The sequence below is a fragment of the Typha latifolia genome, chromosome 1 (genome assembly GCF_019914945.1).
Source record: "Typha latifolia isolate L0001 chromosome 1, TyphaL0001v2, whole genome shotgun sequence".
Classification (NCBI taxonomy): Eukaryota; Viridiplantae; Streptophyta; class Magnoliopsida; order Poales; family Typhaceae; genus Typha; species Typha latifolia.
In genome coordinates this window covers 23,937,336-23,954,219 of record NC_133086.1, presented here as the reverse complement: position 1 = coordinate 23,954,219, position 16,884 = coordinate 23,937,336, and the positions used below count along the sequence as shown (strand labels likewise).

General features: G+C 40.4%; 2 protein-coding genes across 3 annotated transcripts; both read right to left on the bottom strand.

Moving 5' to 3' along the window:
* Positions 1-3,415: 3,415 nt before the first annotated feature.
* LOC140783661 (probable L-type lectin-domain containing receptor kinase S.5) lies at positions 3,416-13,402 on the bottom strand. Of its 2 annotated transcripts, none has more exons than XM_073130612.1 (3): positions 9,671-13,402; positions 5,032-8,648; positions 3,416-4,557 (listed from the first exon to the last, which is right to left on the bottom strand). In XM_073130612.1, exons 2-3 carry the CDS (start codon positions 6,482-6,484, stop codon positions 3,701-3,703), a joined length of 2,310 nt encoding a protein of 769 aa, XP_072986713.1. In that variant the 5' UTR covers positions 6,485-8,648; positions 9,671-13,402; the 3' UTR covers positions 3,416-3,700. The 2 variants fall into 2 exon arrangements, with proteins under 2 accessions (XP_072986713.1, XP_072986721.1); XM_073130620.1 differs by having other exon boundaries at positions 5,032-8,641.
* A 567-nt stretch (positions 13,403-13,969) lies between these two features.
* LOC140782590 (uncharacterized) lies at positions 13,970-14,898 on the bottom strand. The gene has a single exon (XM_073129242.1). The coding sequence runs from the start codon at positions 14,822-14,824 to the stop codon at positions 14,051-14,053; it is 774 nt and encodes a 257-aa protein (XP_072985343.1). The 5' UTR covers positions 14,825-14,898; the 3' UTR covers positions 13,970-14,050.
* Positions 14,899-16,884: the final 1,986 nt, after the last annotated feature.

The following is a 16,884-nucleotide window of genomic DNA, read 5'->3' as shown; positions in this document are numbered from 1 at the left end:
AGCATACTTTTAGACTAAGAAATAGCATCTGCCAACGCAGGGAAACTTTGAAATGCTCCGCATTGATATTAAAATAAACTTTAAGACTGGATCATCTAGAATAATTAATTACAGACTAATCATAAAATAACAATGAAGTTTTTATTTTTATTTTTTCAAATATGACAGTTTGGTCAAGAAGTAAAACTATATGATGTATATATGTTACTATCATTATGGAATGTGTACTATGTATCATATATACAAAAACAGCATAAGGAAACTAGTAGATCATCTAACTAAAACTTTCACCAATTAACTGAAGAAGCCATGTTTAGCTTGATGAGACTGTACACGATAACACAAACCATTAGTGCTGATATTGTTAAGCTTAACTTTGGTATAAATATCCTGAGAGACAAGATGGATATTGTTGTTTTCTGATCACGAACCAGTGAAACATAACCATCACAAAGATATATATAAAAAATGATATAGCGGGGGTTTAATCATTGGTTTTAAATTAATTTTGCGGCGTTCTTATCCTTTGGCAGGGTTCTTTTCAGACGAGCAGATGGAATGAATTATAAAAGAGAGTGAAACAGTAGATAATTACTCGATCAGAAACACTAGTTGTTGTTATTATGAAATGAATGATAAATAGTGTGATCAGAACTATAAAGAAATTTAAGTAGCTGGATATAAAATTGCTCACAGAAGTTATGTATCCAATATATAATACGTAAGAAGCGACGAAGGGGATATTAATTACTAAACGTACACTTGGATAAAATTATTAAAATTACCAGCATAAATAACCCTCTGGAGATGAAGGGAAATAGCACACAAAAGTGGGATAAAGTAATAAAGAAATCGGTGCAGTGGAACAGCGGTTAGAAGTTAGAAGATGACGGAGCGAGTGGGGAGTGGCGTTACGGCCGTTGCGCCGCCTTCTGTTGCTTCGGCGCCGACTTGGCTGCCGCCCCACGTGTTCAAGTCAAGTACGTTTCAGTTACGACTTCCGAGAAGTCCACTTCCCGTATGTTGGGCTCCTTTTCCTCACGGGCCATAATGTAGGATTATTCTTTTCCAATTGGGCCTTAAAGGGCCCATTAAGGAATATCTGTACGACCATGTAATGGATAAGACCAGTCTTTGCCGACTACCTAATTGGCGATGGAGGGATAGCAACCCCAAATGAAAGCAAGTTATTTAGAAATTAGGACAAAAACTCTGGTAACCAAAGTGCTTTTTTGCCCAACCCCACTTTCCACACGCACTTAATCCAGAGCTCGACTAATTAGTTTGCGACAGGGATTTGGGCTTCTTGTCTGCCTCTCTCACACACAAACAAAGGAGAAAAAGACGACGTATAGAGCAATCAATTAAAAGTGGCAGCTAATCAATCTTGAGGTTTCGTTTCATCACCCCCATGGAACTAGAAACCTCTCTTGTGGGTACTTCCTACCTATTAGATAAGGGGGGTATGCCAGTTCATCCCGATCAATACTGGAATATTTTTCCTGTGAATGATCATGATGGCTAAAAGATCAACTAACGGTATGGCCCAAGGCCTTCTGAGACTTTCTCCGGCCCAGAAAGTTTTAATAAATAAACCGATTTATTATAAGGAAACATTAATTCTACTCATGGAATTGGTTTTGAATAACACATTATCACCAAGAATAGATTTTGGAGTGGAACGAAAAGTTTCTCTTCCTCACACCTTTTGTTTTTTTAAAGGGAAAGTCCGTAGACTGATTGTATCATTAATTTTAATCAAACAATTACAACTTGATATAAGAGAACCCTGTAAAACTAAGAAAGAAACAACAAGGAAAAAAAGAAGCAAAGAGAGTGAGAGTGATAAATCTACTTATTACATCCACACAAAATTAAGAATTTGCACAACATGAAGCTAGATGAGACCGAGGCAATTTAGGCTAGGACAATTGTGGGGAGGGCTGAGACCATGGCAGGCGAGATCCATGACAACCAATGTAAATAGAGATGGTGTGGAAGCAGAGCAGGTGAGCTCCACAGCAACCGCAACCGACGACAGTGATGTGGAAGGTCAAGGAAGGGACCGAGGCAAGATCCACAGCCCACGGGAAAGATGAGGAAGGTCAAGGAAAGGACAACTGCGAGATGATGACGACGACGTCAACAATATTGGAGATGCGAGATTGACAGCTGATAGTGACTTCAAGGGGGAGGGAGAGTTGGCAGCGTCGAGGGGGAAGTAGAGAGGTAGCTACGGGTAGCATTGAAGGGGGAACGAGGAAGATTATAGGCAATAGTAACGAAGAAAATCCCTCTAGGAGAGAGGGAATGAGTCTCTATACGAAAACCTAACATAGCTAGGGCTGGCACAGAGAGAAGAAAAGCTCGTTGGCGTGGTGAGAAAGAAAATGCCGATAGGAGGGAGGAAAAAAGTCTTTTCACCAAACCCTAGCTTATGCGTCACATTTAGAATCGCTTGATTTTGTATGCTGTAGTGCGGTGCGCATAACTTAATACGTAGTACATTGAGCTTCGCATGTGAATATACAGAAGAACTATTGTGCTCTCCAATCTTCAAAGTACATGGCATTTTAGCATCAAATTAAAAGGCTTATGATCTCCTTGCTTGATGCTTCTGAAATTATTCTGCAGCAACCGTCTAAAACATCCTTCGATTAGTCAAGCCTACGGATGGACAGGGAAAGAGGTTGATAGAAATATTAGTTATATAAAGTATTTAAACAAAATATTTGCCCACTTGTGCCCAGCCATAGCAACTGCAACAACTGGCCTTTAAAAATATATATCTCAATATTATATACATGAACAAACTAATATAATGTTGACTAAACGACCACTTGCTCTAGAGTTAATTGCTTAGCTCGTATAACAACATGCCAAATAGTCTGATTAATATTCGTAAGGTATGACTGACTGAAGGAATCTTGATTATTGGCATGCAGGATTGACGAGGCAGATGACATTGGAAACATATATAAGATAGCTATCATTCTCACTCTCGCTCTAACGTCTACCCCTTTCAAAATTTAATGAATCTTCCAACTACTTTCCTTACTAACTTCCAAGTATACTAGCGTACGTGTTTCACCTACCTACATCGGTCTCGTATAGGATATGCCTTGTCATCCATTGTTTAATTACAGCTGAATACTACTTGTCCAAATTATATAAAGAAAATGTAATTTTTAAAGAATTTCTTCCTTATCCTTGAACGCGAGGTTGGTGCAAGGACAATAACCGGTCCAGATTACGATTTCAGATTAGTATCTACGATCAGTATATCGTTGATTGGAATCAAATTAATCTAAAGTAGGCTAAACAATAATTTTGCTCCCCAAAAGATCAAGAATATTTTTAACGGCAAATTAAGGGAGAGAGAAAGAAAGAACTCTAGGAAGAACACAGGACGTCGTTTCTTTAATAAGACACTGGCCAATGTTTATGTGATCATATTATCAATGCAGAATTTAATTACAACGTAAGACTGGGTACATTAAGGAAAATAATGAAACATAACCCAATATAAACAAACGAAAAAAAAATTTGTCCCCGTTTACGTACTGAGAACCGACTCCCACCAACTTTTGGTTTTCATTTTACAAACTATTTACAGACTCTTTTTTTATTTTATTTTTTCTTGGTTTTCTTCTTTACTTAATAGGCTTCAATCTTGAAGGAGATTTTGACATTCGATCTGTCACACCATAGAAACGTCACTCTGGGTGACGTTGTTATCCACGCTGACGTACTTCTCGGAAGATGAAGAATAGGATGATGACGTCACCTCAGTGCATGTCAACTGGGTAGCTGTCCCCGTCGTCGTCGTATCATCCTCGGCATCCAGATCGATAGGAGCAGCCGCCGGCCACACGAAAGGCGGCTTAAACAGCGGAACCGGCGGCGGTGGCACAGAGCCTGAGAGGATCTGGACGACAGTCTCCGCCTTGGGCCGCTCCCTGGGGATCGGGTGGCTGCAGGCGAGCCCGAGGAGTAGAAGCCGCTCGGCTTTGACAAGGTCGAAGCTTCCGTTTAGCCTCCGGTCGACCGCCTCCTCGATTCGTCCCTCGCGGTAGAGCTTCCAGACCCAGTCGGACAGATAGTGGAACCCGCCAACTTCGCAGCGGGGGCGACGGCTGCATACGACCTCGAGGACGACGGCGCCGAAGCCGAAGATGTCGGACTCGCGGGTGAACTTGCCGGTGTGGAAGCATTCGGGCGCGAGGTAACCAGGGGTTCCCGGGACGCCGTCGAACTTGACCTCGGAATAGGAGGTCTTGTCGGTCTCGAGCGCGCGGGCGAGGCCGAAGTCGCCGAGGCGGGCGTTGAAGGCGGAATCTAGCATGACATTGGAAGCCTTGAGGTCCCGGTGAACGACCTTCTGGTCGTATTCGTTGTGGAGGTAATGGAGGGCCGACGCCACGTCGACGACGATGTTGTAGCGGCAGTCCCACGTCAAGAGTGGCTTCTCCGGTCCTCCGAAGATGTGCTGGTCCAGGCTGCCGTTCGGCATGTAGTCATACACCAACAGCAACATTCCATTCTTATGGCACCATCCTGATACATTAATTAATTAATTTCTGAGTTTTTGTAATTAATCTATTAGTTGTAATTATATCTACATTAACAATCACTAATCTATCAGCTATTTTTCATATAAATATATAAAAACCGGTACTTATTCCAATCTAGAAGGGTTCCAATAAAGGGGATAAGAGTTGAAGACCAGGTTTCAGTCAAGCAAAGATAAGCTTATTTAATATATAGCAATACGAAGACTTGTCTTATCAGAAATATCAAAGGAAAATTGAAATATTATCTAATTCAGTATAGCTAACGATATTGTGGTCCCAACCTAATTAACAACGTGCAAGTCTTTTGTCAAAGTACAATATATAATGGGGGATATATAGCTAGGCTTAGAAATCAACTAATCAATAATAATCAAACAAAGAAGTTAGGCAGGTCAGTAGGTAGGGTGGCAAATAAGGAAAATTAAACAAGAAGAAGAAGAAGAAGAAGAGGTCATACCGACGAGGCGGACGAGATGCTTGTGGCGGAGGCGGTTAATGATGCTGAGCTCGGAGAGGAAGTCATCCTGGCCGCAGGTGTTAGCCCTGGAGAACTTCTTCACTGCAACCTCTATGTTCTCCCCGTTATCCCCTAACAGCACTCCCTTGTACACCACTCCGAATCCACCCTGGCCAAGCTTCATCTTCTCCTCGAAGTTGTTGGTTGCCTTCTTCAGCTGCTTATACTTGAACTCCCTCGGCGTCCCCGGGAGACTCCTTATTAGTGTCCCAGTTAGAATGCCCGAGTCATCTCCCACCCTCCTCCTCCTCATATAGAGGCCGAAAAAAAGCCCGATCAGTAATGCCAGGGCCGCCGCCGGGACCCCGATGATTAATCCAAGCTTCCACTTCGACGTCCCGCCGTTGTCTTCGGCGAGCTTCTCCACGGTCATGTTCCATGCCAGGACGCAGTTGAGTTCGTAGTTCGTTCCGGTGGACGCCGAGAAGCCGAAGTACGAGCGCTGCTTGAGGATACTTGCGAGGTCGAGCGAATGGTTAAGGACGGTGGAGGAGGGCTTAAGCCTGCCTTCCGCGGCCATGTAGACGAACAGATAACGAGAAGTGCCGTTGTAATCTATCCATACTGTGTAATTTGCGGGTACCATGGGCGCGATCTGGATACCGTAAGTAGTGAGCGAATTGCTCACTTTGGATCTAACGCCGTTGATGTTGAGTCCGACGTGGTTGTCGTCGCTATCGTAGGATTGCCTGACGGTGTCGAACTCGACGGCGACGAAGTTGTTGGTGGCGTTGCCATCGTAAGTGGCGTTTGTGAGGCCGAGGAAGCCGCCGTCGCTCCCAGGAAGAGGGCCGTTGAGGGATGGGGCGATGACGAAGGCAAAGCCCTCGCCCGGGGTGGAATTATCGGGGCGGTAGATGTTGACGTTGAAGGAGGTTTCGAAAGAGGCTACGTAGGTGGTGGTGGTGGTATTAGTGGAGTTGGGATTATTGGTGTATTCCCAAAGCTTGAAGGGTTGGGAGAAGAAGACTTGACCGGACTTGTTGACGAGGTAGGAAGGGTTGTTAATAGTGTCGGGAGTGATCTGGAGGGCGCCCAGATAGATCCTCGCATTGGGAAGGACGGTGAGCCTGGTCTTGCCGTCCGATTCGTCGAAGGAGGAGAAACTGTAGCTAAAGTACTCCGGCTTCGTGGTGCTGTTGAGTTGGGATTGAGCAAGGTGGACGTGGAGGAGGAGGAGGAGGAGGATGGAGATGAGAAGAGTTACAGGGTGGTGGAGGAGATCTTGGAGGGCCACGCCCATCATATGAGAGACAACTGAGAGAGATCTGAGACAGAAAAAGAGGAATGAAAAAAAGAAAAGAAAAGTGTAGACAAAGAGAGAGAGAGAGAGAGAGAGAGAGAGAGAGAGAGAGAGTTTGAGATCGGTGCGCTTTATAGGAAATGATTTCATTTACTTTTGTGATTTTAATAGAAAGAGAGGGAGAGGTATAGATAGTTTTTAAATTATTATTTCATTTACTTTATATTCTGTTTACATCTTAAGTCTCCTTTTTTAAAAATAAAAAATAAAAAAAACAAAACAACTGATAACTAAATGCAGGCTTAAAAGTGAACGGAAGGGATTGGACTCGTTAAGCGTTAAGCCTCCGTCGATTTACATATTCTGGTCAAAAGCACACAACTATCTATCGTCACAGCGCCTGCCGTAACTTTGACTGCTCTCGACGCTCTAGAGATAAAAGCTAACCGGGAGCTGCTAAGATACTTTTGGGCGGTCGAATTGTTTAAACGATCAATTTCACTCTCTCTCTCTATCCTACGTGGAGCCACGTGATGGGACCATCACACAGTGTGGCCCGCAAAATAAACATTGATCCTCCTCTTTTGTGCGAATAGCCTGGAGGTTTAAAAATTATTGAAAGGTTCTTCTCCTTAGTTCATTTCACACCATATTTTGCGTTCATTTAAGTTGACTATTTTTAATCAACTTATTATCTTATTGAATCATACCAAAACCTTTCTAAATAACTCTTATTTTATTACGTCTAAATTAATCTTCTAAATGAAAGCGGCAAGTGCGGAGAATTTACTGTCGACCACCTGTTCTTCGAGATTCGCACTGCACGTCCATCAACCATCTGGGTTGTCTCCGAGAAAATATCCTGCCATAATCTTTCTCTACTATTTGATCAAATTAAGAAAAAGAACGAAAGGAGGACATTTCAACTAAAAGACAAATCAGCCTGCCAAATTTGACCAAGGAAAAAGATAAACAAAAGGGAATAAAACTAAGAATAGAGATAAGGGGGAAACATCGTGGCAAATGATGTGTTCGGGTCCACGAAGAAGAGTAATAATGAAGTAATTATCTCTGGTTTCTATCTTAAATCTTTTACACCATTCATCTTTCAATTACAGAGATGTCCAATGGTCTTTCTTCAATATTCTTGCTAAATGGATTCCCTTTGTCTAGTTGCATTTTAAGTTACCTCTTGAAAGAAATGGCTAGAGGAACATTCAGAAGACTTCTCTCGTTCAATTCGATGTATATTTTCTCTTGAACCACCTCTCCCTTCTCAATCGTCTGCTTCCTTGTTAGAAGCGTACCGTCACAGACACAGTAGCCAATTAAGAGCCCAATCAAGAGATTATTGGAGGCAATTTCTATCAATGATAGCTCGTTGAAAGTCACAACTGACTAATGAAAGAATTAGAGGGAACAACCCATACCAAAATAGAAAGAGGAGGCAATTTCGACGAACAATGATGGTACGAGAGGAGGGCCCCAGCTAAGATACGAAGTATAAAAACAAAAGGACACCTGGATTATGGACTTCCATAACGAAGCAGCGTCACAATTTCGCCGTCTTTTCCATCTATTGTTCTGAAATTAAGTTAGCTAACCGTGACTGATACTCTCTTCTCACAACAAATAAATAACAAACAAAAGGACTGCAATGTGATAGCAACGAGTATTGGCAGATACATGTAATCTGTTGGCTAAGGCAGTTTTGAAGGAAAAACAATTTGATGCTTATTGGTCCTCACGGGTCAAAGAACATATCCACTCTTCTAAATTAAGTGTTCGACAAAAAGGAAAAAAAAATAAAAAATTTCTAGTTCTTTCTTCTATCTCCTCGAAAATAATAATAACTCACGTCTCCATTATTGTATCTACCATTGCCTTCTCAAATTTAGTTGGGTTAGGTAGGTAAGTCTTTTCTCTCTTCTATTATTATATTTATCTGGATGACAATCTGCAGTGGGCATTACCATCGACTGGAAAACCAGTCTTCTGCCTAAACTCAACTTCCAGATCAACTCCAATCTAGTAAAGCCAGATTCGAGTAGTCGGTGCTTTAATTTTATCTGTAAATCCTCATGAAAGCTGAATTAGAGTCTCAGTCTAACTTAAGGAAACAACTTGTTTGATACCTAACCTCTGGATCTTTCCTTTTCAAAACACTAATCCCTAGTCAAAGAAAATGTTGTTGGATTTCTCTTGGAAAGAAGTTGTCCAGGCTAATCAAGAACATGTTTCCACGAGGTCAACTCTTCTTGTTTTCTGGCTGTAGTTACTGTAGTGCGTCCACGTACTCTGCAAATACTGACAACTAACAAACCATTGGTTAATAACAAAAATTACTAAGACAGGAGAAACAAATAAACGTATCCACCAAATTTGTATCAAATTATCATCTTTTATAGGTGAGGTGAACAATTTTATATACCGCCAATGACAAAAAGAATAGTAGTTGAGATAAATAAAAAGACAAGCTTCTGCTAAACAATGTTTTATTTTGAGCTTCCTAACTCATTAAGTTGGGTATGCTGCCTAAGGGAAGGACCTAGGAAAAGAAAATGGTCTACTTACTGTCGATCAAGATCATGACCGAAGAATACTTTACTAAGTTTTGGCCGCAAGGAGATAATATTAAAGCCTCTCAGGTTTAAATAACAACATGGTAGGGTCAATGACCAACTTTTATTGACCTCAGTTATAGTTCGACTACACAAAGGTCATACTTAGTCTACCTTTCGAAGAATCAGAACAATAACAGAAGGGTGCATGTAATGGAGGAATAAATGAAAACAGGCCAGAATAATGAATCTAATTAAGCTTGGTTCCGATGAAAGCAAATGAAAGATCCTTCTATACTAATTATTATTATATCTAGAGAAAACTAATCTCTAATGCATACTGAAACTGTCGAAGACCACCTCCTTCTCAGAAATACTCTGGCCAAGTAAAAACATTTACAGAAGATCAAGTTTTGGGTCACAATAATACGAAACAATGCCTGATGCGGAAGGGAAAGTACCATAAGAGAAGTTCTTAAATTAGTGGCATTCCATGATAACTACAAAACTGCCTTAACCAAGGTCTGCCTTTCATATCCCACAGTTTAACTTGAACACCTATCTTCACAAAGAATACAATATGAACCTTTTACTTTTTTTTCTTTTGTAACAAGAATCTCAGAAAGTTATTGCATTGTGAATTGAGGATTACCCAATGATAGCACTTGTAGGTAATGGCAAGGCCTAGATATAAAGCGCATTCAGCATCACATGGAAAAGACAAGTAAAGTGAAAGAAAAGCAAATTCCTTTTGGTTGGTCACCATGTTACTTACTCAAAGAACTCTGCTTTTGGACTGCTGGCATCAAGAATCTGAGACCTAACACACACCGAAGTTATCCAAAACAGTTGGCTTGTCAGAAAGATGGTAACGGCAAGAACTTGCTCCATTTGATCCCCTTCTTTTTCGACAAAAATAGCGATCTTTCTTGTTCTGCAAGGCCTAAACCTAGTGAAATGCCACTCTCATTTAGTACAAGCGGTTGCATTCTCCTTTTACTAAAGGAAATACCATCAATTAGTGCAATTGTAATCTACCTGGATGCCTTTCTCATAACTCAATGCTTTTATTTTCACTCATCAAAACCTTCCTAATTCTGTCATGAAGTGAGGTGTTTCTCAAGCAACTCCATGCAGTTCAACCTCCCTTAATCGTAAAGAATGCTCTTCAGAATCAAAATTATATTGATGATTTACAATCCTAAATAGGTGAAGGGATGCCTTTGTGAAGCCACATAATGGAATCATATCAAATCACCAGTTTTATCAGAACTTGACATTACTAGTTTTCCTTCGTCTCCTATGTAGTGAAGAATATAACATCCAAAATTTCCTGTGCCATATAAACTCAAGGAACTTTAACTCTTATGTAACTTTTCCCCATGATTCATAATTTCTAGCCTTATAGGTCCTTAAAATGAGAAACAAGATTCACTTAAAAAGTATGAGTTCTATAATTCACTCCAGGAAATGAGCATATCCATAGCATAAGAATCAAGGTTAACTTTAGCAAGCATTGAAATACAGCTGTCCACGATTTACCTCAATAATAGCTTCACTGTGATCCTCTATGAGATGTGCTAGATCGCAAATCATTTCTACCTTTTTACGAGTATAAATTCTTTGATGCTATGCTTTGCTATCTCGAAGAACTGTGAAGAGGACGCAGTATGCGCAAGCTCACAGCAAAAAAATCAAGAAAGCTTCAAACCACATTGCCATTGATGGATCCCCCAACCACTGGCAAACCAAATCAAGGGGAAGAAATTTTCCATTTTAGCCATCCACAGCACCCCTTAGTTCAGGTTAACATGCCTTACCTTTTTACATGCATGGGCTGCAAGGAATATGGTGCGGGAAGGAGATTTAGATGTCAGACGTGTGACTTTGATCTGCATGAATTTTGTGCAATGGCTCCTCCATCGCTTTATAATCATCCTTTCCATCAGAAGCATCAACTTGTCTTCTTCAATAAACCAGGTATAACCCTCCATATACACATTCATACTTGGCTAAATGCATATATAACAGAGATTATTGAAGGATTATTATTGCAATTTGGCTGGAGACCTTTTAGAGTCTGTTGCATTTGAACCACACTTGTATGTTATGCTTACCTCTTTATGAAACATATAGGTGGATTTGCTCGTTCAAAATGTAACATTTGCAGTAAATCTGCTAAAGGATATGCCTTCCGTTGCACCTCATGCAGTTTTGAGATGCACCCATGTTGTGCTACAATGCATGGGGAAATGGAGTTTCCAACTCACCCACATCCCTTAACCCTTTCACCAGCTATAACAAATATGGACGGAGAGACAAGCTGTCAGATATGTGGAAGGAAACGTTCTGGACAGGTCTATAAATGTAAAACTTGTGTTTGCCATATTCATGCTATATGCGCAAAAGACTTGGTTAATGGGCTTTATGTCCACGGTATTACATGCCCAGAGAAGTCTAACATACTAGGTGCTGCAGCTAGGCTTGCAGCTCATGCAATCTTTGGAATTATTGTAGACTTACTTGAAGGAATTGGAGAAGGGATAGGAGAAGCAATCGTTGAAAATATTGGGAGAGGAAGAAGCAAAAGCATCAAACAAAAATAGTATGTGCCAGCAATATTCACTTAAAATGTGTGAATATGATGTCTTCAAATCTATCTTCAGTATAAAGTAATTAAAATAATTGAAGTATGGCATATTTTTACTTTGTGAATTTACTATTTATAACAGTATGATAAGTGTATTTAATGATCTACTACTTCTATAATATGATGTGTATTTGAAATCTCTCTCTCTCTCTCTCTCTCTCTCTCTCTCTCTCTCTCTCTCTCTCTCTCTCTCTCTAACCCTAAACAAGCATAAATTCAAATTACCAATGATCACATAATCTGCAAAAACTAAACAATAGAGCAGGCAACACCATAACATTAAAGGATTTGCATCAAGCAGCAAGTACAACAATTTTTTGGGACCCAAAAAATAGGAGAAAAGAACACATAAATAGACAATAAATAAGTGCATTGTAAATTATAAAGGATAATGAAGTTTGCAGTAAAAAAGAATGATAAAAAGAACAGGTTATGCAATTTCTGGCACTACTTAGATCTGGACTAATTTACAGATTATGTCTGTCCAAATTACCAGTGGTTTCCCCCTATTCGAGAAGGAAACAACTATGTCCTTACTAGGTAAATATTATGTATTGACTTAAATTTATGCAATATCTAAAAAGAGATGGCAACTGTAAAATAAATTTAGGAGAATAGGTTGCAGGGTCGCACTTAAATGTCAGCAGCGTAATTCCTTCTACAGACACAATAAGAAAAGGGAAAGCAACATGATTGTTCAAGTCTAACATCTCACGTTGATTGTTGAGTTCAGAGGGTCTCAGCATATTATCATTATCAAGATCAAGTCAAAATGAACACAGTAACCAAAGATTGAAAGAAATTTGAGAAAAAACAGGATGCAATTCTATTAATGATCATCATATCAATGTTCTGAAAGGCAATCGTAATCTGCAGGAACTCAATTCACCGTGTTTTGCCTATCCAATGATATGGGCATGCACGCTCCACTACTTGCAATCTTGTGGTCATAGTTACAGTTAAAACATGTCGTGTTATCCCTTATACATTTTGGTCGTATTAAATTTTTTTGTCTTAGATATTAAAAAGAGATTCATGAATGGTATAATATTCTGTCAATGTTGCAACAGCATCTGACCCTATGTCTTCAATTATCAGATAAACACCCATTCTATTCTTTTTAGGGATAATTTTTTTTCACCTCTGCACTATTTATGAATTATTTGTTGGTACATAATAACCTCTAAATTTTTATTTACATAATGACCCCCTAATCAAATAGTTCCCAGTGAAATATTTTTAATAGTTCAAAAAATTATTATGTAATAAAATAAAAGTTCAACGGGTCGCGATAGCTCAAGTAGTCAAAAGAAAATTATCTCATTTTACTAGAAATTTGAGAGAGAGAAAGAGAAGAGTATAACACATTATATGGCATCGACTTAGTCATGTAAAGCAATCAGCATAAGTATAATTTGGGACGTGAATATCATCGTACTAGAGGAACTGCCAACAGTTCGCTGCAATCCATTTGATTTTGCACACCAAAACAACCCGTTCTTGTTAGATAAACAGAATGCTCACAGTAACCAAATAACAGGATTTTATAACCCACTAGGCAAGAAGTAGAAGATGTAAACCAAGAAAAGCACGTTCTTTGCACCCACACAGAAACATAATGCAGCCATGGTTGCTAATAGGAGGAATACACCAAGAGAAAAGGAAGAAAAACACCTGGAAATCTAGAGAACCTCCTCAATCCTCGATCGCCTCTTTTTAACTTTTCCATGTTCTTGAAATGTTTAGGAGGAGGAGGAGTCTAGGGTTTAGGGTTTCTTTGGAGGGGAAAGAGGAGGAGGAGGATGGAAGAGGGTTGAAAGTAGCGAGGCGGGATTCGATGGCCGCAAGGGGCGGGTATATATATATATATATATATTCGAGCGGTACGCGTAGTATACGCGGACGTACCTACCGATATCACCGTGAATGGACGACGACTTTTGACCAAATTCGACCAAGAAACTCTGTCAGTAGGCTGTTAAATTCATTATAAAAAATGAATATAATTTAGAATTAGTTAAATTCAAAGCCGTTGTAGCACATCCGTTAAAATCATCGGTTAATCCAATATGGCTTGGAAAATGTATATAAATGAGTTTTATTTATTGTAAATGCATACTTATAATGATTTAGAATTAGATCTTCACACAAAGGCACATTCGTTAATCCAAACTGACTGTGGCAATCCGGGTTCGAAGCGGCGGCAACGGCATAAATTTTGCTGCCTATTCCCACTATATTTTTTTTTCCCCCATTTCTTCCTCTTTCTCAACTTTCTTAATACTCGTTCCAAATTTCCAATATCATTACAGATAGACCTTAACAACTTATTTAAGAGTTTGTGGAATAAAACGGAGCTAAGATTATTTTCATATTACATCCAGATACAGTTAAGTAAACTTCTTATATATAAAGACAGATATATAGATAATTATCACACGGCCAGGCTATATATATATTGCAAATTCATGTCACACTTGTATAATATATATCGACCGTAGCTAGTTACTTGGATATGAAAGCCCCTACGACTGCTGCAATTATAGCAGTTGGATCACCGAGGATAGCAGATATGATGATCCGAACGGCGGTGGCGGCGATCTGGCAGCAGCGACGAGCTTTCCCGAGTACCCTTCCCCTGTGATGGTTCTGCATTGCCCCTCGAAGGCTAGGAATCCTCGCCTGGATCTCCCTAACTTTGTTCTTATCCACGTTCGCATACATAGCCCGCCAACTCTCCACCACCAATTCCTTCACGCACGACACATGAAGGTTATAGTTCTTGCAGTCGGACTTATACGACCACCCCAACCCCTTGGTTCCGCATCGATGGCAGGATCCAGAGAGCTTCCGGCAGAGATAGAAGCTCCTCTCTCCGTCGTCGAGGCGAAGGGGGAGGTTGGCGCAGCAAGGGTGGAGGTCAAAGCCACACTTGTTGCAGTGGTAGACGAAGCCCAGCACGTCTCTGCCGCACGCATCGCATATCCTCGTAAGCAGACCCGGTGGGTTGCTATAGAGCCGGAAGTCGCACTTCTTGTAGAAGGTGTGGGCGATGGAAGAAGGTGCGAGTGCGCAGGCCTTGTGGAGGTCGAACTCGCATGCGTCGCATTTGTATTTGAGGCCAATCCCAGCTTCCCTGCAACCATCGCAGCAGAATGGAGTCTCGGTGTATTCGATCTTGAGCTTGTGGTGAGGATGGCTGGGGTGGGAGATCTCCTTGTCTAGCTTCATGGGCTCTGCCCTCACTGACCTACTACAGCTACTACAACTCGGATGCATTCATGCATGCAACGAATGGGGGGGGGGAGAGAAGTTGTAAATTAATAGCAGTACCGAAATGAATTAATAATAATGCTATGGGAAAAGAGGAAATTAAAGGAGATTCTCTATTTAACAACATAATTATAGGGCATCTGCTTTGCTTAATTCCTACAGAGAGAATAACTTGTGAATAGGTGCTACAATAAATTTAAAGAGGAGGATTGAGTGGATGCATGATCAAGAAAGCAATATTGGAGAGAATCAATGCCAAAGTGGCTACCTGGTTTTATTTGTCTAGTATATATATATTGTTGTGGATTAAGGAGTAGAATTAAAGGATCCATTTCGTCCTTTTTTTAGTTTCCAAAATTTAAGTTGCAGATGCAGCTAATCAATCAATAACACACCAATACTTGAGAGAATATTTTTATAGATGCTATTGGGTTCAAAGTATAAAACCTCTATTTAACCGACTAAGCTCACCATCATTGCAAAATTTAGACTTTTCTTATTGATTAATACGCAAATGATATACAGTGGCCCTTTCCTTTTATTTTTGTCATGCGTTTATTATTATTTTATCTTCTTTGGATATGAGAGAACAAAGGTATCATCCATCAATCAGGAAGTTAGACTTACATGATTATAATTCTTTGCGCCTCCTCCAAAGGTAAAGCAGGTAAAGGAAGATGCCTGCAGAGCAATTGATATGATAACCATGCTAGCTTCTACATCGTGCTGGATAAAAATGCCTTCTTAAAAGAATAACTCATTTATAATAATCACAAGTCGCAAATTAGTACTCTATTGCTCTACCTACTAAAGTAATATCTCAAGGCTGGCATTGGGCTTTTAATGGACTTGACTGGGCCTGAAACTACGCAGCATATGGGCTCACCAACTGTTACCAGGCATTAATGGAAGTGTGTGCGCGCTTTCAAATTATAAATAAAAAATCAACTGCTTGTCAAACTTACTCTCATCGTTTGCTGACGACTAATTCAGATTTATTAATTTTCAACTATTTTGATTAAAAATCAGGAGGCAGTTTTGTTCCACCGTAACTATAAAAATTAAATAAAAAATAAAAACTTTTTGTAACGGATTGGCTCGCATACACGAACACGAGTCGTCCACCGTAAGAAAGATACAAGGAGGAAGATGCTCGAGTCTGCCACGTAAACAAGCGTGATCCACAAACGACACGCACCACCCCCATCCGCTGGTTCTTATCCGTGCGGGAGTGGGTGCGGGTGTACGGGATCGCGTGCATATGACGCGGCAGGAAACAGCTCTCTTCACCATCCATCATCATCCCCTGCAGTAACCGTAAGCCCCTCAAACACCGCGCCATGTCGGCCTGGAGTTGGTGGGCCCCATGCATGTCAACGTGGTCTGGAAGTGGACATCGGACTATGGGAGGGAGACCACTCCCCTTGTGGTTGCACATGCTAAAGCTGGTGGGTCCTCATACTGGTACAATTATTGCTCGTTCCCCTCTTTTTAGTTAGTTATCTACATCGTCTCCCCTTTAACAAGTAGTAGGACAAGTGCTTCGTCATTATTAAGTTGTTGCAGTGTCTGTTATTAAAGCATTACACAGTTCTTTTTTTTTTTTTTTTGGCTAACTTAGTTTTGTATATTCTTTATTCGCATCGATCTTACTCTTTGGACTCTTTGGATACCAACAACAACCGAGGGCAAGATAGTCATACTGTCCACCGGTGATGTATCGAAACAAAAGCATCTTTTTTTTTTCAGAACAAAGGAAATCAGTTTTCACGAGATAGAAGAAAGGCATCATTCTAACACCTGCAGCTGGGGGAGAGTAAGCTTTCGAAGCTACTTGCTTTCAGAAAACTTTTCCTGTGGCACCAAGATAAGAACCTCATCTGATATGGCAGATGGCATTATTTGGCATCAATTCCACCACCAGAAGGCACAAAGGAGCTCTTTAACGATACTACATAAGAAGGTCAACCTTGCTGCATCGAATTAAATCTATTCTGACAACAAAGAGGAGAAAGGAAGAAACCCAGTCACAAAAGCATGTTACACAAATGACGAGCTCAATGAAT

Bases quoted from the DNA above. Each gene is read 5' to 3' on its own strand.
- LOC140783661 (XM_073130612.1), bottom strand. From the start codon at position 6,484: ATGAAATCATTTCCTATAAAGCGCACCGATCTCAAACTCTCTCTCTCT. The intron at 4,558-5,031 runs GTATGACCTCTT...TTAATGTATCAG, and splicing joins GCATCTCGTCCGCCTCGTCG to GATGGTGCCATAAGAATGGA.
- LOC140782590 (XM_073129242.1), bottom strand. From the start codon at position 14,824: ATGCATCCGAGTTGTAGTAGCTGTAGTAGGTCAGTGAGGGCAGAGCCC.